The sequence below is a fragment of the Chiloscyllium plagiosum genome, chromosome 2 (assembly GCF_004010195.1).
Source record: "Chiloscyllium plagiosum isolate BGI_BamShark_2017 chromosome 2, ASM401019v2, whole genome shotgun sequence".
NCBI lineage: Eukaryota > Metazoa > Chordata > Chondrichthyes > Orectolobiformes > Hemiscylliidae > Chiloscyllium > Chiloscyllium plagiosum.
Genome location: NC_057711.1, coordinates 84,011,199 through 84,033,553, shown reverse-complemented (window position 1 = coordinate 84,033,553; position 22,355 = coordinate 84,011,199). Strand labels below are relative to the sequence as shown.

Below are 22,355 nucleotides of genomic sequence, written 5' to 3'. Positions count from 1 at the left end.
TAGTTCATTTATAACCTATTGGTGGAAATGCCTGATGGGTTCTAAAGGGCTCAAACGACCTTTGTTATCTCTTGGTGTTCTTGGATAAGAGTGACTACTGGATCCTCTGAACGCAAACCACTAACTTAGCTTGGTGTCCTGAATGTTCAGCCTGAGTCAGTTGTTAAGAGAGCAGGTGCTCAGTGCCAAAGACAGGATTTAAGTGACTGAATGAGACATCAGGACCAAACAATTTTGGACAATAAACTAGGTGTTCTGGAAATTGAACAGCAAAGCACAAGTTGGACAGGGATAGTGGGATATAATGGACCTCTGAAGAAGTCAGCCTAGAGGCGCACAGGCTTTTACCTCTTGCGTGAGGACTCCAAAGACATTGGCATCTGTTGAGCCCTTACATACCTCCCTACCCCAAAAAGTAATTAAATTGGGTAAGGCATCTCTGTGTCAATATTTGGAAGATGCACTCAAACGATATCTGTTTAAAAAATGGTCCAAGTGGGTAGAATTCTGTAGCAAGAGTTGATAAAGTGTGGCACTGGAAAAAGGACAGCAGGTCAGGCCGCATCTGTGAAGCAAGAGAATCAACGATTCCTGCATAACCCTTCATCAGACATTTAGCAGTACTGATGAAGGGTTATGCCTGCAATTTTGATTCTGTTGCTTCTCAGATGCTGCCTGACCTGCTGTGCTTTTTCAAGCACCACGCTTTATCGGCTCTGACTTCTCCAGCATCTCCGGTCTTCACTATCTCCTAGCATTCTGTAGTAAGCCAAACTGCCTCAGGGCCAAAGGTTCCATACCACAGGACCTATGGATAGAAACACACAGAGAATTGGGGAAGATAGTTGCTAAAGTAATCATGGCAATAGCGATAGCATCTCAGCCCACATCCCATGAAAAACTAAAACTTTGTGGTTACATTGAACATTGATTGAACTATAGCGTTCATGAAAATCATCAGAAGAATACTAGAACATTGAAATGTAAGAAGGAGGAAAGAACTTTTTGATCTCCAAAGGAAAAAGAAATGGGATTGAAGACCCTTTGATCTGATTCCTTACAGTTTTAAAAGAAATGCTGCATTTAGTGGATGCATTGTTTGTAATCTTCAAAAAGTCTTTAGAATTTGGAAATCACTCAACAATTTAGTAAACTTGTAGAATGGTCAGGGATCAGATTAGGGCCTCAAATCTATATTAATGACCTTGAAAGGACAGACCATTCTAACAAAATTTGCTGATGATGCAAAGATAGATAAGAAAGCAAATTCATAGGAGGATATGAGTGAGCGGGCAAAAACTTGGCAGGTGGAAGGTAATATGGGGAAAAAATTTATACAATGTGGCAAGAGGAATAAAAAAGTATTAAAGTGGAGAGATCTTGCAAAATACTGCCAGATGGAGGCACCTGGATGTTCTTGTACTTAAATCACAAAAGATTAGCTCATATAGGAATACAAGTTGAATGTGAGCCTTTTATGAGTGTAAAAGTAGGAAATTCTATCTCTGCCTTCATTGGACATTAGTGAGACTACGAATCGATCCTCTGAACAGTTTTGGTTGTCTTTCTCATGTAATGTACTTGCATGTTTCAGAAAAGATTCATCAGGCTGATACATAGCATGAAGGAGTTGTCTCATAAGGAAATGTTGAGCAACATGTGCCTATACTCATTGGATTTTAAACGATTGCGAGGTGATATTACTGTAACAGGATATTCCAAGTAGGCTTGACAGGAAAGATGTTGAGGGCAATCTAGAAATAAAGGGGCATAGTTTGATAAAAGGGGATCTCCTATTTAAGACAGATTTTTCTGAGGCAACTTCTTCTAGAGGGTTGTTAGTGTTCAGAATTATCTGCCCCAGTGAACAGTCATTGAATATATTTAAGGCTGAGTTATATTTTTGATTGACATGGACGTTGAGAATTATGGGTGGCAGGAGGGAGCTAAGGCCACATTCAGACTAGCTATGATTTTATTAGGGTGTAGCACGTTCAAAAGGTCAAATGGCCTGCTGCTACTCCTATTTCTTTCTTTTCCTAAATCCCTTACTATCTTTCCTGAATGTAACTGCATGTTGTGAACAGACTGGTTTAATCTCAGATAGCTGAACTCTGTTTGGAGTTTCTGTTCCTACCACTACCAAAACAGCTCTTTCCAAACTTTCAAATGAATACCTAATGTGATTTTGACAATGGTAAACCTTTCCTCTCCATCCTTCTTAACCAATCTCCAGCTTTGCTACTGTTAACTGCCCCATTCTCCTGTAACTCCTTTCCACTGTCATATAGTTATGCTGGACTGCTATTATTCAAGTCCATTGTTATTTATCAAATTATATCCAGAGTGTCACTTTCAATGACTTTTTGTTCCAGCTAGTCCCCCACTACTTTGGTCCCCCAAGAAATAAATGCTGGTTCCTTCCTATTTCTCACCTCAAAGCTACACCTTCAGCAGCATCACCTGAAGACGTGGCAGTGGATTTCAAATGTACAATGAAGCCGTCCAATTTTACTACTTGATTTGTTCACTGTTGCCAAATTATCAGATGACTTCTGCAACACCCAGTACTAGTTCAGCAGAAATTTCTTCCAATTAATTATTGAGAAACTAAATTAAATTTTTTTGACAACACTCCATATTGTTTCATGAATAGTGACTGTATTCCTTAGCCTGCAGCTATCTGAGGTTAAATCAGTCTGTCCACAACATTGGAGTTATATTTGAATCTGAGATGAGCTACTGACATCCTATTTGTGGTGTTATGATCACTGTAGGGAAATGATATACCAAAATCTCATCATTTATTGGACGAACCTCAAATGATTAACAGAAAAATTGTTATTTGAATAAAATGTTAAATTCACTTTAAATGGTGGATACACCAAAGATGCACCTTTTCAGAGCAACAGGCACTTGCAACACTCCCTGCAGACAATGTGCTGTTCTTTATGCAGACAGGGTAGATCAGGAGTTCTATTAGACAAGATTTTTCACCTCAAACTTTCATGGTGACCATTTTCAGCAAGACAATTTAGTGTCGCTGCCTTTCTGTCTCAAGATATTTTCTGTGTGTATGCATTTCTTTACTGGCCAACTGTTCCCTTGAATCAGCCTAACTACTTTACAATAGTAACATCTTTTCTGTTTTAGACCAATCACATCTTTTCCTCAACAACTTCCTGTTGGTAATGCTTCCAGGTGAAAGGTTGCCAGTTGACATTGACCAATATTTCTTCTTCAAGAAAGTTGATTTTACAACTGTTACAAAATCTTACAAGTCATTTTTATTCCACAGGCATTTTAAAAGGTTGAAAACTTTCTTTATTGTACTGCTTTGCAGTGCCATCTTGAGGACTTACTGGTCAGAGTTTTGAGTGTTGACATCATGTTGCAGCTGTACAGGACATAGGTTAGGCCACTTTTGAAATATTGCGTGTAATTCTGCTGTCCTTCCTATCGGAAGGATGTTGTAAACTTGAAAGGGTTCAGAAAAGATTTACAAGGATGTTGCCAGGGTGAGAGGATTTGAGCTATAGGGAGAAGCTGAATAGGCTTGGGCAGTTTTCCCTGGAGCGTCGGAGGCTGAGAAGTGACCTTATAGAAGTTTATAAAATCATGAGGGGCATGGATAGGTAAATAGACAATATATTTTCCTGGGCCAGGGGAGTCCAGAATGAGAGTGCATAGGTTTAGGATAAGAGGGGAAAGACATAAAAGGGACGTAAGGGGGAATTTTTTCACACAGAGGGTGGTGCGTTTATGGAATGAGCTGCAAGAGAAAGTGGTGGAGGCTGGTACAATTATGGCATTTAAAAGACACTTGGATGGGTATATGCACAAGAAGAAGGATTTAGAGGGTGTGGGCCACATGCTGGCAAATGGAACTAGATTAGATTAGGATATCTGGTCAGCATGGACAAGTTGGACTGAAGAGTCTGTTTCTGTGCCATACAGCTTTTGACTGTATGACTTCTTTCATCCCATCTCAGTAACATCACTTGATATCATCTACAGCATATCTCATCTGCTGAAACCATCACACATGTCTTTGTTATCTGCCACCTCATCCAGTCCTCATCCACCCCACCACTGTCAACTAGTCTCCCACATTCTACCCTCCATTAGCTTGAGGTCATCCAGTACTTTGCCTATCATACCTTAACTTATTACAACTTCCATTCTGCTAGCACCCTGTGCTTAGGATTTATATTGGTTCCAGGTCAAGTGAAATCTTGAGTTTAAGATTCTCATCCTTGTATTCAAATATATCCACAACTACATTTTCCTATATTGTAATCTTTGTGATTTCCACCGCCCATTTGTGTTCCTCTAATTTAGTCTCTTCATCACACCACCACCGTTGGTGGCCGTACCTTCGGTTCCTTTTGCCCCAAGATCTGGAATTCCCTTTGTATATCTCTTCAGCCCTGTATCTCTCATTCCTCCATTATGGCACTCTTAAAATCTAGATCTCTTACCAAGCTTTTGGTCATAGAAACGTACAGTTCAGAAGAGGTCCTTTGGCCATCAAGTCTGCCATTCATTGAGTACTCACTTGTCTTTTTGAGTCCTATGTCAGGAGTGGGGGAAGTCATTTGACCCAATATTTCTTTTGTGACTTAGAGTAATATTTTGTTTTATGATGCTCCTATGAAGTGTCGTGTGACATTTCGTTATGATAAAGATGCAGTATAAGTTATTATTTGTTTGTGTATGTGGCTTTGTGTTTTGCTCAGCCCTATCGTATAGTGTCACTCCTTTACATGACTTGCATGGGTACCCACACTATTTGTAACTTGATATGGTAGACAATTTTCTTATCTGTGGATTTGGTGTCTTCTGAAGGAAACATTATGTGACTGGGAGAACATACTCTTCTTCAGATGCTGGAGAAAATGAGGACTGCAGATGCTGGAGATCAGAGTTGAGAGTTTGGTGCTGGAAATGCACAGTATGTCAGGCAGCATCCGAGGAGCAGGAGAATCGATGTTTCGGGCATAAGCCCTTCATCAGGAAGTCCTGATGAAGGGCTTATGCCCAAAATGTCGATTCTGCTGCTCCTCGGATGCTGCCTGACATACTGTGCATTTCCAGCACCACACTCTCAATACTGTTCTTCAGATGTTGCCAAGAGGATCCTTTAATGTTAACAAAACAGACAGTGAAGATGTTTGTCACTGCCTCATTGAAACAATGCGCACTTTGGCAATATGGAGTTCCCACTGTAGTGACATGTCAACCTAGACTAGACAAATAAATTGGGATTGTTGAACGGGGTTTCTAGCCACAATTGTCTAACTCCTGAAATACCCAAAATAAGTATAATAATATGGCTGTTTTAAAATGCACCTCATCACACTAATAAACTAAAAGGCTTATTGATATTTTAGATTCCAAACTGTCGTGAGTTTTGAGATACGCATCAAATATAAACCCAATGAAGCTATAATCATAGAATAATACAGTGCAGAAAGAAACCTCTTGGCCCATTGTGTCTGCTAAAACAAAAGCTTTTTACTTTTCTGGTTTGTGATTGTGAACTGAAGTGGCAAAAAATCGGTTTAAGAAATCAAAGATTGCTGAAAGGATGATTATACTTTTTTAAAAATAAGTTGCCAACACTCATTGTAAGTGCCATTTACACTGCTGTTTAATCAAGCAGCAGGGAAGGCAAGAGTCAGAGATGTGTACAAAGATTTGTCAAGGGTGGCTAATTGGTCTGTGGAATGGAGTCCAATTTTCAGTGACAACAGCCTTTTGCTGGCCAAGAACTATGTGATTAGCTCCCAAAGTAGATGAACAACTTGTGGGTGTGACTGTTTGGTCAGAAGGCTTTGGACCTCTGAAAAGGAAGGTACTGGTCATTTCTCTGCAGTGACAAAATGCAGTTTGTGCCTGAAGAAAACCTGGGTCTAAAACAAGTAAATTGGCGAATTTTTGTCTTGACTCTGGGCATACTGGAACTTGATTTCCAGCATGCTGTCCAGGTGAGGTATAACTGTACTGCCTCTTTAGTTGAGCCATTTAATTAATCCTACTCTCCTGCTCTTTCTCAATCATCCTGTAATTTTTCCTCTGAGAAATGAGCAGTTGTAAATTCATCTAAATTGTGATATGTAAGAAGCTTATAAAACCTTAGATGCACTTTGTATCATTTAGAATTGGTTGTTATTCTATCTCAGAAATCTTGTTGTGAAAGTAAAGAATGCTAAAAATCTAACTGAAATATGAATCCAGACTCAAAATGCACATGATCTTTAGCTGGAATTGAAGCTGATGGTGGTGGATCTCAGCGATGGACCTGGAGTTCATCTTGGAAAACTAGCCTCAGAGTTTTATGGCACTTCAGAGACTTACTTTGCACTTAATATTTCAGTATTTTAAATTTAGAGGGAACATAATTTTTTTTGATTATTTGCTGTCATTCAGGTCTGCTCAGAATCTGTTAATATCACTGCCTTTCGATTTTTTTTTAAATGCAAAGTATGGCTGTTGCAGAGTAAATTGTATCACAATTACAAAGTTTAAACATTTTTAATCAATATATTCAGACATGTTATGCCTCACCTCTTAAAGCAGGCGGGTCTTGAACCCAGGCTCCTGACCCAAAGGTAGAAAAATGACCACTGCATCATTTACTATGGTGCACTTACCCTAGCTATTGTCAATTTATTTATTTACGTTCTCAATGCCATTGGAATTACTTTTGTTTAAATATCTTTGTTTGCTGCACAAAGGAGTAAATTAATAAATATAATCAGTTAACATTGGTGCAACCAATTTAGATCTTCAGCTTTTGAAAGTTAACTACAATCACAGATTTAAAAATCACCTGATTGTCAATCACCTGTTGAAGGAGCATCACTCTGAAAGCTAGTGTACTTCCAATTAAACCTGTTGGACTATAACCTGGTGTTGTGTGATTTTTAACTTTGTACACTCCAGTCCAACACTGGCATCTCCAAATCATGACTACAGTCACAGAAACTGTCATGTGGGTGATTCTGAGCAGTTCTCTGCATTGTAAAGGTAAATTATAACATAAAAATTTAAGTTCCTCTTTTATATGTGAAATTGGTGCTTTCCTGAGGGGACACTGCAGCAAAATAAAATGATGTCATGACTGTGGTGTGTTGGGCTTTTATAGCATTTTTACACTAACTGGTTTAAAAGACTGAAAACACTCATGCACAGTAAGGTTCCTTTGACAGCTGGTGAAGAAAAAAAATCTGTCTTCTTTCAGAACACTCATGATCTACAGACTACGCTGAATATCCTCAACATAATTAATGAACTGGTTTCAGTGGGTAAGTTTGAAGAGAATTTTTTTTATTTAGATGCAGTTTCTCCTGCCCCTGATTTAACGTTTAGTTAAGATTTTGAAAGTTTGGAGGGTAGGGAGGAAAATTTAAAAATAATTGCTAGAATAAATCTTCAAACATTTGTGAACTGTACTTCTTTCCTATTACTGTAATAATTGCAGAGGAAGATACCACTGGATCTTTCCATTAATGATTACTTCAAGCAACATTGTTAAGTACAATGTCTGCCAGCCAAACAAATGTAGTTAATTGTATTTTTGATGCGTTTGAAGAACTTGAATAATTAAAACTTGTGCATAAGATATAGATATTTAAATTGGTTGTGTAGTTTGCACTTTTTTTGTTGCATTTGGTAGCAAAATGGTTTGAAAAAAGGTTGGAAAGAGCTTTTTGATTGTTGTGAGTTCTTTGCTTTAATGGCTATTGCTTCATCATAGAATCATAGAATCCTTACAGTGTGGAAACAGGCCCAACAGGTCCACACCAACCCTCGAAAAGAGTAACCCACCCAGACCCATTCCCCTACCCTATTACTCTACATTTACCCCTGACTAATACAAGTAACCTACACATCCCTGAACACTATGGGCAATTTAGCATGGCCAATTCACCTGAACTGCACATCTTTGGATTGTGAGAGGAAACCAGAGGATCCGGTGGAAAAACACACAGACACTGGGAGAATGTGCAAACTCCCCACAGATAGCCGCCCGAGGCAGGAATTGAACCCAGGTCCCTGGTGCTATGATGCAGCAGTGCTAACTACTGAGCCACCGTGCCACCCCATAGATGATGCTTGCATTGCACAAATGACTGACTGTCTACAGTTTTTACCATGCTTACATCTCAGAATCGACATGACAGAATAACAAAAACAGAGGCTGTAGAATATACAAAACATACATATAAGTATATTGAAAGATTACTGAAGTATCAATCCTTTTTACTTGGCGTTGTAGGATAATCGACACATTGAATTGGATTGATATATCAAAATTGATAGCGATATATCAAAGAATATTTAAAAGCTTTGACTTTTTTTGATTGACAGTTAGCATTTCAGCATAAATGAAATGTTTTTAATATGGTACCAATTATATTGCCTTTATACATTGGAGTAACTAAATGAAGTAATGCTGATTTTAGTTCCGTTCTTGGTCCACCTAATTTAATCACACTCTTCATGGTTTGATAAAATTGACAATTTTCTATAGATTTATTCTTCTAAAACTTAAAGATTATTGTTAGGTCAGAAATGTTCAACTATTACACTCTCTCATTTATGTGGAAATGAATCTGATGTAGTGAAAAGTGCTTCAGGAGTATAACTTGATTTGGTCGGTTCTTTGGAAACCAAATGTCATCATAATTTTGCTTGTAGCAATGGCACAAGGGGTATCCTCTTCCCGGTTTATGATCGAGCTAAGTACTTATGCTGTTATGTCAGTTGTTTTTGAGAAGGTCACAACTTGACTCCTCAATTCTTTCATTGGCAAGAGGCATTTTTCATTAAGCATTTTCAGTCTACAGGTTAGAGTCGATTAGTGCTAATGATTTAAACATGATTATTTAAATAGGCTTGTCTGGGTTTCTATGTTTATTTTTCAGGTTCCTTCAGAGCCTTAAGTTTTAGTAGCATGCAATGATCCTCCAGAGGGTCATGTCCCAGATTGTCCTTTTCAGGACAAGCCAACAAAGGTACAACTATGTGATCTAGGTTGTACCATAATGCTGGTAACCAAAGTGATGCTGCTTAGGTACCCAAGTGACCAGTAAAATAGAGCAGTAAATAAAGAAGATATTTAAGCTTTATATATAGTTCACCCTGTTCAGAGATGCTGTTACACACCTCTGGAGCAGGTTGGACTTTTATCCTGGGCCTCCTGGTATGGGGATAGGGACACTACTACTATACCACAAGAACCCTCAAAATCAGTGTTGCCACTTGTTCATCAGAACAATTTGGTAACAGTGTGATTTCAGCCAATACCTCCAAAGAGACTGAACCTTAATCCAGCGCCCTCGACTGCTCGGCCACACTACCGGAGATCAAATTCCACCCTGAGCCCCTGTCCCAAGGACATGAGCCTGACCCTCTAGGTTACTGATAACATTACCACTGTGTCATCACCAACACATACTTCACATTCAGACAGTAAACCTTGTTGATCCAAGCAAAATATGATCTTGGATTGAAACAGTCAAAGGATCCCTATGATCTCATCACTTTGATTTGAACTGTGAGCCCTGAGAAAGTAACAGCACAAAAGGGAGGAGAAGCACCGTGATCGAATGGTGATTCTGAACAGAATAAGAAAGAATTTGCATATCAGACAATACCCATGAATGTCTGTGTAAAACAAAGATAAGGTGAGAACGTGGACATTGAACTGTGGGCATTATAACATGCATGCTGTAATCTGCTTAAAACTTGAAGGTAACAAAGACAAATTGCTGGAGAAAACAGACTCTTCTTTTTCTCCACAGATGCTGTTAAATCTGCTGAGTTCCCCAGCAATTTCTGTTTTTGTGTCAAATTTCCAGCATCCACAGTTGTTTGTTCTATTAAAGCCTGAAGATGTTTTGTAACCTAGATTAGAGTGGTGCTGGAAAAGCACAGCAGTTCAGGCAGCATCCGAGGAGCAGTAAAATCGACGTTTCGGGCAAAAGCCCTTCATCAGGAATACAGGCAGAGAGCCTGAAGGGTGGCCAGGCGTCTGGTGGTGAGGGAGCGGCGGTGAAGGAGGCCCAGGACCTCCATATCCTTGGCAGAATGGGAGGGGGAGTTGAAATGTTGGGCCACAGGGCGGTGTGGTTGATTGGTGCGGGTGTCCCGGAGATGTTCCCTAAAGCGCTCTGCTAGGAGGCGTCCAGTCTCCCCAATGTAAAGGAGACCACCTCGGGAGCAACGGATACAATAAATGATATTAGTGGATGTGCAGGTAAAACTTTGGATGTGGAAGGCTCCTTGAGGGCCTTGGATGGAGGTGAGGGAGGAGGTGGGTGCAGGTTTTGCAATTCCTGCGGTGGCAGGGGAAGGTGCCAGGATGGGAGGGTGGGTTGTAGGGGGGCGTGGACCTGACCAGCATCTGCAGTAATTGTTTTTACCCTGTTTTGTAACCTATCAGAGTGAGCTTTACACTTTGCCGTGTTAAGGCTTCTACTCTGTACGTATGAAATAAATGGTTGTAACAGGATTGCCTGATTTCTTTCATCAATTTGTCAAGTTGACCCACATCAGATATAAAATAAATGCTATGGATCTAGGAATAGAATAGAATATCCTTTATTGTCACATGTACTCCATGGAAGAATGAAGAGCTTTTACAATGGCTGCCTCTTAAGGCGCCAACTTAGGAACAAGTATCTGTGTACAATTCTTGGTTACAACAGAGGAAAAAAGTAATTTAAAAAAATTAGAAAAAAATAAGTTAGGAAGAAGATGCTGATCAAGTCGTGGTGAAAGAAGAGATAGTTCACATACTGAAATAAAGCAAAGGACTGTGTATGCTGCAACTTGAAACAAATAAAAACTGAAATTGCTGGAGAAGCTCAGCGTGTCTGGCAGCATTGTGGAGAGAAATCAGAGTTAACATATTGGGTTTTATTGACCCTTCAGAACAGTTTCAAATTTTGTTTAGTTCGGATACTGAATGGGTTAAAAAATGAAAAGGAGGTATTAGAATGGCTGAGGAGAAAGTGAGGTCTGCAGATGCTGGAGATCAAAGTTGAAACTTTATTGCTGGAACAGCACAGCAGGTCAGGCAGCATCCAGGGAACAGGAGATTCGACGTTTCGGGCACAGGCCCTTCTTCAGGAATCAGGTTTCCTGAAGAAGGGCCTGTGCCCGAAACGTCGAATCTCCTGTTCCCTGGATGCTGCCTGACCTACTGTGCTGTTCCAGCAATAAAGTTTCAAATTAGAATGGCTGACTTCGCTTAAAGTAGATCAGTCACAAGGGTGGTTCATCAAAGCTAATCAGAGGTCTGGGAGGCAAATGAGTCCTTGCAGCCATCTGTCGATTGTTCAGGGTGGGACCTGTTGCATTAGTGGGGGATCACTGCCAGAAGAGGGAAAATGTCAAGGCTGGGGAGTGCATTTGAACAGTTGGGAATAGGAACAGTGATGTGGGGAATTTCCATGTGAATGGGGGCAGTGGAGGACATGGTGGGCTGCAGGGCTTGGTGTTAGGGGTGGTGAATACCAGTGTGGCCAGAGTGGACATTATTAAGGTGGAATGCTGGAGGCAGGGAAGATAATTATAGATGTGGTGAACCATCGCCTGTTTTACAAAGACTTGAGCAGCATTTTCCTCCTTGGTTCAGATAGATGCAAAATATTTATTTAGTATCTGATATTGGTAAACTTGACAAATTGTTAAGAGGACTGAGGAAATCAGCTGCAGGTGTGGATAGGTAGAAGTAGCCTGTCAGGGGTAGTAAAAGGGGACATAGAGGCTCTGGAGTGTTACTGAGCAACCAGACTGAGCCTGATCCTGATGGTATTCACTGTAGGCTGCAGTCAGTGCTGTACTTTCTATTCTCTAGATGTAAAATGCCACTAATGGTACATCAATACTACAGTTCTCTACAGTCCAGGATGGATGGAGTCAGCATCTGTTTTCTGGATAAAAGTGTCGGATCCTTGTTTGCTGAACACTAGGACGTTTAAGAGGCAAATTCAAGTATCTACTGGGCTTTGCAAACAGCTGTGTTCAATTTGCAATCATTTCTTTGCCAATTTGGATTGCAGATCAAGTGAGCATGTAAAAGGTGATTTGCACCATGCCATTGGTACTTGCAAATTGAACATGGGTATCTCATCAATGTTGAAGTTAGCTGCAGTGATTTTTTTTTTAAAAAAGCCCAGTCTCGACCAAAGGTGAACCATTATCTATGCAACTTTGAAAGCTGTTTTAGAACTGCACACTATCTATTCAGTATCTATCATGGAAGTGTAATGATGGTCCACACCAAATGCATTGCAAAATTGACTTGTTGCTGTTGGTGTGGGTTAGGAAGGGCTGTATCATTCCCTTTTTGTAGACATTAATTGGTTACTCAGCTGGTGTGGCACCTTCACCAAGTTAGTGCGCATGTTGAATGATGGGGACCTGTTTAGGATCTCTCAGTCATGTAGGCGAAAGTGAGGACTGCAGATGCTGGAGATCAGAGTCAAGATTAGAGTGGTGCTGGAAAAGCACAGCAGGTCAGGCAGCATCCAAGGAGCAGAAAAATTGATGTTTTGGGCAGGAGCCCGTCACCATTCCTACTTTACCAGCACCACTGTAATCCTATCTGTCAGTCATGTACCCACAAATGCATCAAGCCAGTGACCAAGGCCATCTGTTCAAGATCTCACAAGTTCATTTTGATCCTCCAGGACAAGGTCAGTGCTTTAGCCCAGGCTGTAGGATTCAGGAACATAGCTGGGTTCTTTTAGGTGCAGGGTGCCTTTGACTGCCCACATGACACCAAGAGGGCCATATCACAAAACTCAGAATTCATCAACAGGTAGGGATTCCAATTGATTGATGTTCAGGTGATCTATGTAACCACTTCCTCGAGGTCTGTGCCAAAACTCTGGCAGATGCAAAGACTCCTACATCTTGAGCACTCTTATGTACTAGGTGCATTTTAGGTGCCTTACAAGGCTGGTTACTGGGGGTTGAGGGCTACCCACTGTGACCATGTGCCATGGTACTATAGAATATCCCTTGACTGATGCAGAACACAAATAGAATGGTACCCTTGCCCCCCTCATCCAGGGCTGTGGTGGATCAAAGGATGATGGCATGGTGGCCTAATAATTAGCACTGTTGCATCACAACCCTAGGGACCCAGGTTTGATTCCAGCCTTGGGCGACTGTCTGTGTGGAGTTTGCACATTCTCCCCGTGTCTGCGTGGCTTTCCTCCAGGTGTCTCGCTTTCCTCCCACAGTCCAAAGATGTGCAGATGAGGTGAATTGGTCATACTAAATTGCCCATAAATTCCGGATGTGTAGGTTAGGTGCATTTTTCAGGGAAAATGTCAAGTAATTGGGGTAGGGGAATGGGTCTGGGTGGACTTGTTGGGCCAAGTGGCCTGTTTCCACATTGTAGGGATTTTATCCTGTGATTCTGATGAGAATCCCTACAGTGTAGAAACAAGCCAACAAGTCCACACTGACCCTCCGAAGTGTATCCCATCCAGACCCATTCCCTTACCCGATTACTGTACGTTTCCCCTGACTGATGAGAATCTCTACAGTATGGAAACAGGCCATAAAGGCCTGCTAAAGCTGCGGTTCTGCTGCTTGGACCAGGGGTCCCCTGTAGAGTCTAGATAGAGTGTTGTGCATCATCCTAGTGTGCTGTGTAATTGCAGTAGGCAATGAGCCAGCATGCTTCATGATGAGAAACTAAGCAATAAGAGCCCTCCTGAGGAGGAGGACAAAGACAGTGGGAAACTCTCCTTGTTCATGATTGAGCTTAGCTGCAATAGATGCTCCAAGCCAGACAGAACCTTGTGTCACTCAGTTCTTTTGAATAAGAGCTAAATGTAGCAGATATCATGGACTCTAAAATAGTCTAAAATTGGCCATGATGCTGAAATCTGGTTTGCATTGTTGTGGGTACTGAAGCCTCTACTAGGTTTATTTGTGTTGGCTTTTATGTAAATCCATAAAAGCTAATGTTTGGAATTATCAGATTGTTTCCTTGAGTGATGTTCCCCTGATGGACAATGGGAAGATGCAGGTCTCCAGTGAGTTTTGGGGAACTGGTATTGCTGACTTAGTGTTTGGAGGAATGTAACTAGGACATGGAAAATGTGTGGTGTAATGGTCAAACAGCAACTGGATTGAAAGAATGGGGTTATATATGCGAGACAGTGTTAACATGCTGGATATATGCTGTGGTTGCTGTGTTTTGATGTTGCCAGTGAAGGGCAATGCTGAATTGTCAATGCTTGTCCGGGTGCATGATGGCCTTTCAAAGTTGGCATGGATGCAGGGGATGCCAATGTTTTGGATATTTTCTGAGTGACAAGTTGTTATGGGAGTGGTGCATGGCAAAAGGAGGCCAGAATTAGCTATGATAGACACATAGGGGCAAGGTAGGAAATTAATGAGGTGAATTTGGTGAGACAAGTGAGAACAAAATAGTCTTGCTTGGCCACACTGTGGAAATCCATTCAAAAGGCTTGACACATCTGGACTTAGCCAGGAAAATGTAAGATTCAGCCCTATGTTCCTACCTTACAGAGAAGAAGCCCACAAGGTGTAAGCTGTAGTTATTTATATCTGTTGCATAAGTACCTCAAGGTAACTTCTTATTCCAGTTAGTTGGATATCCAAGTTCATAACAAGCCCCAATTTTTGCATGTTTACCAAGACCCTACTATACAGATATGACTGCATTACACAACATTGCCATGTTTTTGGCAGATTTGAGCTGATCTCCAGTTTCAAGCTCCATTATAGTACACTGCTCATTTGAGTGTTATTCTAAGAAAATTTATTTCATTTAGATCACTGTTTTCTTTCACAAAATGTAAATTCTGTTTACTATTTGTAAATTGTAAATGTTCTGGAGTGCTAGATAATTGGATAATTGAAGTGAATATTGTTGTATTGTTGATGAACATTTAACTTATTGGTGACAAAAATCAGAATTAAACCTCCAAGATGCTTATTTCTAGAATACTCCATATTTTAAATATTATAGTGATATATTAGGCCTCTTGTGATTTCTGTGCAATATTATTGGCAATTTTCATTCTGTGGAAAGGAATTTTTAAACAATCTAGACCAATGATTCAAGAACCAGTTTCACTTGGTACACAAAAAGACATTGCCACAGTGGTATATTTGCAAATATGTTGAATTATACAAAATGAAAACAAACTCTGATTTTTCTTCTAGGAGGAGGACGCAGGTGTGGTGTTTTGGTTTCCAAAGGAGGAAGCCAGATTCTACTTCAGTTGCTGTTTAGTGCCAGTAAAGATTCTCCTCCAAATGAAGAAGTTATGATACAGTTGCATTCTATTCTTGCGAAGATTGGACCAAAAGGTGATCTGTTCTTTTTACATTAAATTATATGTGAAGATACCCAAGCATAGGTAATTTTCCATGAACACTCCAGGGGTTCCCTGCTCTCTGACACATACTGGATTAGGTTATTGTTCTGCCTAAATCCATTTACAATACCCATATGCCACTATTTTAAAATCGCACCTTACATTTCACTGTGACATTAGATATTTGATGCTACTATTACAGAACTTGCTTGGCAGAATAATATTTTGGCTGCATGTTCATTGGTTGTTAGACAACTGAAAGTGTGTTAATGGTTCACTGATGTGCTGAAATGGATGGTATTATTTAGGTTCATTCTGCAGTCTGATGTAATTTGAAACCTGGGAACTGGTTCCAAGTCATGTTTTCTGCAGAACATTGCACCTCAGAAGTGTGAAATTAAGCTGATGCATTAATCAGCTCTGCTGAATTCATGTACCACTCTGTTTAACAATAATAGAATAAAACCATGAGGGGCATGGATGGGGTAAATAGACAAGGTCTTTTCCCCGGGGTGGGGGAGTCCAAAACTAAACAGCATAGGTTTAAGGTGAGAGGGGAAAGATTTAAAAGGGACCTAAGGGGCAACTTCTTCACGTAGTTGGTAGTGCATGTATGGAATGAGCTGCCAGAGGAAGTGGTGGAGGCTTGTACAATTGCAACATTTAAAAGGCATATGGATGAGTTATGAATAGGAAGGATTTAAAGGAATATGGACCAAATGCTCGCAAATGTGGCTAGATTTATTTAGGATTTCTGATTGGCATGGACAAGTTGGATCAAAAGGTCCATTTCCATAAGACATAGGAGTGGAAGTGAGGCCCATCGAGTCCAGTCTGCCATTCAATCATGGCTGATGGGCATTTCAACTCCACTTACCTGCACTCTCCTTGTAGCCCTTAATTTCTTGTGAGATCAAGAATTTATCAATCTCCACCTTGAAGACATTTAATGTCCTGGCCTCCACTGTGCTCCGTGGCAATGAACTCTACAGGCCCACCTCTCTCTGGCTGAAGAAATTTCTCCTCATTTGTATTCTAGATTGACCCCCTCTAATTCTAAGGCAGTGCCCACGGGTCCTCGTCTCCCTGCCTAAAGGAAACAACTCCCCAGCGTCCACCCTTTCTAAGCCATGCATTATCTTCTAAGTTTCTATTAGATCTCCTCTCAACCTTCTAAACTCTAATGAATACAATGACAGGACCCTCAGCCATTCATTTCCGTGCTGTATATCTCTGACTCTATGCCTTCGCATCAGAAAATATTTTCCAAACCACAATTGCCTATGGTTTTAGTTCCATTTGGTTCATACTGTGCCATGTAGCTGTATTTAATTTGACATCATTGCCAAACCTTCATGGCTTCTCTTCAATTTGGTTTGGTAGCTGCAGGATAAAATCTTGTCTTCATCCAATAGCCATTAATCTAGTAAAACCATAAACAATTTTATTCAATTGATTTTAACAGAATGTAATCAGGCTCAGCTGGACAACAAATGGTTAAGATAAACATTTACCCCTGTGTTCTTGGTAAAGGAATGGTGGTAACTTGGAAGTCATGGATGAAATTCACACCATAACAAGTTGTTAAATTGTATACAAATATTCTGTACCAAATAAACCTCTTTGTGAGCTTGCACCAGAACGAATGACCATGAAAGCTGCCTGACTGTCAGGAAAAGCCAACTTATTTACTAGGTCTTTTCAGGAAAAGAATCTATCAAATCTACTCAGTGTGAAAGCAGCACAAATCTTAAAAAATGCTACATGAAATGAAAGTAATTGTATTTATCTAGCACTTTGCACATTTTCAGCATGATTTAGTGTTGAATGAATTGGTTGTATTGATGAGTAATCATTGTTCGTATATAAGCAAATGGAGTAGCTAATTTGCTCATAGCATGATTGCACAAACAGCAATAAGCAAATGACCAGTTTATCCATTTCAGAGGCCAGGGCATAAAGGCAGCTCTTCTGCTTTTTGAATAATGCTAGGCTGAACTGGCAGGCTTTAGTTTAATGAGAAGCATCACATTTGCAGCACTACTCCTTCCAAACATCACAAGTTTAATTTTTCATTCCTGAGAACTGAGTTCTAATAATACTGCCAAGCTGACATGCAGTTAAATTGACTCTTAATGCACTCTGAAATGGCAAGCTAGCAGAAAGGAAGATTGCAAGGAAGACTCTTTAGCACAAATGATTGTGACTACTGAGTACAGTCTCTCCAAATTGTAAAATCTTTGTCTAAATACTTGACACTTGTGGAAACCTGATATTAATAAAATCTGAAATAATGTCTGGAACTGCCAGCTGGAGGACTGGTAGGGGATCTGTTTGCCTCTTTAAGGAAAGGCCTGAATGACAAACCAGCCAGGCGATGGTGAAGCCACTGGTAGGCCTTCCTTTGGAATCAAGACACTGAGGGTAGAGCTTTTGCTCACTGAGTGCTGCCGATCAATCAGAGGCCAGCAGTTCTTGTGCTCAGCAGTGCCAAACAAAAGAGGCCATGGCTTCTGGAGGAAGAACAGTTGCAAGAGTTAAGGTATCACAAAGCTGTCTAGGCCAGGAGTAAGCAATGTTGGGATGTGGGAGGAGAGAGTGGCTGGGACCACCCGCAAAGACAAGATGGATTTTAGCTGACCACTCCTATCCCCAATCAGAACCATCATTGAATCCCTTTGATGGAAGGGCCATGTTTAACACTTATCAAACTGTAGTAGATATAAATCTTGGCTTCGGTACTGTGTCAGTGATTTATATGCAGGCTAAGATTTCTTGTGTCACCTGTTTATGCCCTGCAAGGTTATCCCTTCACTTCTCCACGTGCCCTAAGGTTGCCAACTCTCTGTTCAACATAAAAGCTAAGTACTGCAGATACTGGAAATCTAAAGTGAAACATAATTTGCTGGAAAGGTTCGTCTGGTCCAGGAGCATCTGAGGAGAGAAAAATATTTTGAGTACAATGTGACTTCTTCAGAGTTTCTCAAGCACTTTCTGTTTTTATTTCAGTTCAACATAGGTGTCTATGGTATTGTGAGTGTAGCAACCGCTCATTGGAACTCTCCTTATTCTGATAATTTTTAACTGTGGAATCTCTGAAACTCTTTCTCTCTCCTTAGCTCCTATAACAGAAATTTAATTCACCGATAATAGAGTTCGTCAGTTAACAAGAAAGAATCTTCTTCAGTACCAAAGAAGAGTCACATTGGACTTGAAATATAAACTTTCTCTCTTGAGATCTGCCAGATCTGCTGAGTTACCCCAGCACTTTGCTTTTTATTTCAGATTTCCAGCATCCATTAATACTTTGCTTTCACCCTGTGGTTGACTTTTTAATGTTTTTTTTCCTCTAATAGTCATCTCCCAGGCATTCGGGTTCCATGATTGTTTACTGGAGCAAAGCATTTCTGTACCCAGAAATCAAACGCTTGTTTTTAAAGTGACTCCATCTCACAAAAAATATTTTATCATAGAAATTCTAATGGGCCATCACAAAATGTATTCCCTGTTTCATGAAGCTGATAAAATTTTAATCATGCATTTCAGTTCTAATTATTCAACATATTTTCCGAAGAATTTGCAAACAATCATTAAAATACAAATCGTATGTTGAAGTTCTTATATTCAGGTCAGCATGTCTATAGCACAGTTTAATAATTCAGTGAAATATGATGTCGTAGAAAATTTAATATTGATTTTGCAATTTGAATCACTTTCAATTATGTCATCTTTATACATGATGTCAGTGGATGATATGGTCTGCTTATTGATATCATAAATTATGTGTGCAAATAGCAGGATTAAAGGAGATTAACAAATAAGACATAATTGAATTAACATGTATTGCCAGGCCTTATATGACTTAGCTTTTGAAAGTGACTAGTAGTTGAACAAAAAAGAACTCGAAGGCCTTATGTTCACTCCTTATTATGTTCTATATCTTGGTTGATTGGATTTATATTTGTCCTTATCATATCTTGATTAGCAAAGAAAGATTAGTTAGGATTCTTACTGCTTCCTGATATCCAGTGACTTTTGCTATGTTTATGCTGAAGATGGTCAAGGTTTGTGTAAAGATTTGTAGCACAGGTACTAGTTATTGTGGTTGTGGGTATGTTCGCCAAGCTGGAAGTTAATTTGCTGACATTTCATCCCCCGTCTAGGTAACATCTTCAGTCCTTTGGAGCCTCCTGTGAAGTGCTGCTGTGCTGTGTCTTCTGGAATTTATTTCGTTCCATTTCTGCTGCTTCTGGTTACCGGTTCCAGTTGTTCGTTGTACTGGCCGGTATATTTGGTCTAGGTCAATGTGCTGATGATGGAGTGTGTGGCTGAGTGCCATGCTTCTAGAAACCTTCTGGCTGTCCTGTATTTAGCTTGTCATATGATCGTTCTGTGGCACTCGTCATCTGTGTGTATGGCTACTAGGGACAGCCGGGTCGTGACATTTAGTGGCTAGTTGGCGTTTGTGGATGCGGACTGCTAATTATCTGCCTGTTTGCCCTATATAGTGTTTTGTGCAGTCTTTGCATGGAATCCTGTAAATTATGTTAGTCTTGCACATGATGATATAAGGTTTTTTTCTCCTGGTGAGTTGTTGTCTGAGTGTGGCTGTCGGTTCATTGGTTGTCATGAAGCCGAGTGGTCGGAGAACTCTGGCTGTCAGTTCCAAGATGTTTTTATGTAAGGTAGCGTGGCTAGTGAGTTAGGTCATGGCATGTCCAAGTCGCGTTGTTTGTCTGTTAGGCATCTGCGGATGATGTTGCGGAGATATCTGTTCTTGGCGAATACTCCGTAGAGGTCGTCTTCTTCCCTTTGTAGGTTGGGAGTGCTGCAGTGTGTTGTAGCCCTTTTTAGCAGGGTCCTAATGCAGTTTCTCTTGTGTATGTTTGGGTAGTTGCTGTTGTAATTCAGGACCTGGTCGGTGTATGTGGCTTTTTTGTACACTTTCGTGGCACACTCAGTTTTGTGTTCTTTGTACCATCACATCCAGGAATGGGAGTTGATTGTTGGTTTCCTTCTCTCTCATAAATCTAATCCCTATGAGAACAGTGTTGATCATCAGGTATGTGTTCTCGATTTCTGTTCTCTTAATGATAACAAAAGTGTCATTGACATATCTGAATTTGGGCTGGATTTGTGGTAGGGCTGTTTGTTCCAATCTTTGCATTACTGCTTCTGCTATGAGCCCAGAGATGGGTGAGCCCATTGGTGTTCCATTGATCTATTCATATATTTAGTTGTTGAATGTGAAGTGTGTCGTCATGCACAGGTCGTCATGCACAGTCGAGTTTGAGTATGCAGTCCTTGTTGATAGGTTCCCCGGCGTGCTATCTGTTCTGCTTGTCCAGAAGGTTGGCTATTGTCTCTCTGGCTAGAGTTTTGTCAATTGAAGTGAACAGTGCCATAGCATCAAATAAGACCATTGCTTCATCCTTGTCTATGATAATGTTCTTGATGTTGTCTAGGAATTCTTGTGATAATTGTATGGAGTGTTTGGATCCCCTAATAAAATGTTTTTAGTTTTTATTGGAGTTATTTTGCAATGGCATTTCTGGGTGTGCCACAAAGGGTCTAAGTATGTCTAGTTTGTGTACTTTGGGTAATCCATAAAATCTTGGGGTGTTGTTACTTTCTGGTTTCATCCTTTTATCAGTCAATCCTGGTTATTAGTCTATTTTTTTGAATGTTCCGTAGTGTATTGTTCATTCTGTTGGTTAGCTGTGGTGTGAGGTCACACTCCCTCTGTAGGTAGGTGTCAGTATCTGAAGTAGTTTCCCTGCTTTCTGAATATATTCGGTTTGTCCATGATAACTAGCATCCTGCCCTTGTCTGTTGGTACTATGATTTTGTTCTTGTCATTTTTGAGTGTTTTTAGGGCTTCTCTCTCTTTGGTGTTGAGGTTGTTTGTTTGTCTTTTCCTTGTTAGAAAGGGTACAGTAGTTTGTCTGACTGTTTGCTGTGTCTCTTCGATTAGTCCATTAGTTCTGAGCGTATATTCCAGTGTAGCTTGGGAGTCTGTTGTTTTTGCGTCCCTGTGGTTGTAGTTGATTCCTTTGGCTAGTACAACTTTTTCTGTGTCTGTAAGCTTTCTGTTGGAAATGTTTCTAACCCAGGTGTCTGTCGTGTTGTCTTCTCTGCTATTTGTTAGCTTAGTCATTTTGTTTTGCAGTACTGTTCTCTTTCTGTATGTGGTTCTGTTCTGTCTTATTGAAGATGGTTGGCAGGTACACTACTATATGAAGCTTCCATAATTCAATCTTTTTTCAGTATGCACTGTCACAAATAATCTGATACCTGTATACCTAAGGGAATAAATTCCTTTAGAAAAGAACACACATAAAATCATACAAGAATGGACAAGAAAATATAAATTTTGTCAATCAAACTTTTCCTGTCCTGGCAAGGTGTGGCCTCCATTCACTATAAAACCTGTACTTCCTGCTCTCCGTTGACCACCCACTACCCCTGCACATTCAAATGTAGCTACCTATTTTCCTGGGACAGTAATAAAAGGGAGGAGAAAAACTTTAGATCAAAGAAAATTCTCTTTGACCACCCTCAAAAAGTACAAGGGATCTGATTGAATAATTAACCCAAAGGACTGTGAGTCTAGATCTTTTGTACTGCAGTGTCTAGAATGGGACTTGGATGTAAAATCTTCTAACTCAGAGATGTGAGTATTATGAGGCATGGCTGACCAAGGCCAGACCAGATGATAATAGCCAATTACCTTTCTTGAAGAGCGTTAGTCAACCAAATAGGTTTTTGATGACAATGCAGTAGTTGCTGAGCCTTTCCAGTAATTTCTGTTTTTGTCACAAATCAATAAATATAGCCAGATAGACTACAAGGGAATTAAACATGAGTGTTTAGTTTAATCCCTTCATAAATAAAAATTTAGGAAGTTATGTTAAACGTATATTGAACCTTGGCTACACAGAGTACTATTTGTAAGAAATTTCAAATCCTGAT

General features: G+C 40.2%; 1 protein-coding gene across 8 annotated transcripts in view; it reads left to right on the top strand.

Annotated features, from left to right (window-relative positions):
* Positions 1–22,355, top strand: part of agtpbp1 (ATP/GTP binding carboxypeptidase 1) — a 340,116-nt gene that overhangs the window by 147,521 nt on the left and 170,240 nt on the right. For all 8 annotated transcript variants that reach the window (XM_043713129.1, XM_043713111.1, XM_043713092.1 and 5 more), the window contains 2 exons: positions 7,247–7,310; positions 15,229–15,375. In XM_043713129.1, coding sequence (XP_043569064.1) covers positions 7,247–7,310; positions 15,229–15,375 — 211 coding nt within the window. The remainder of the gene's footprint in view (positions 1–7,246; positions 7,311–15,228; positions 15,376–22,355) is intronic.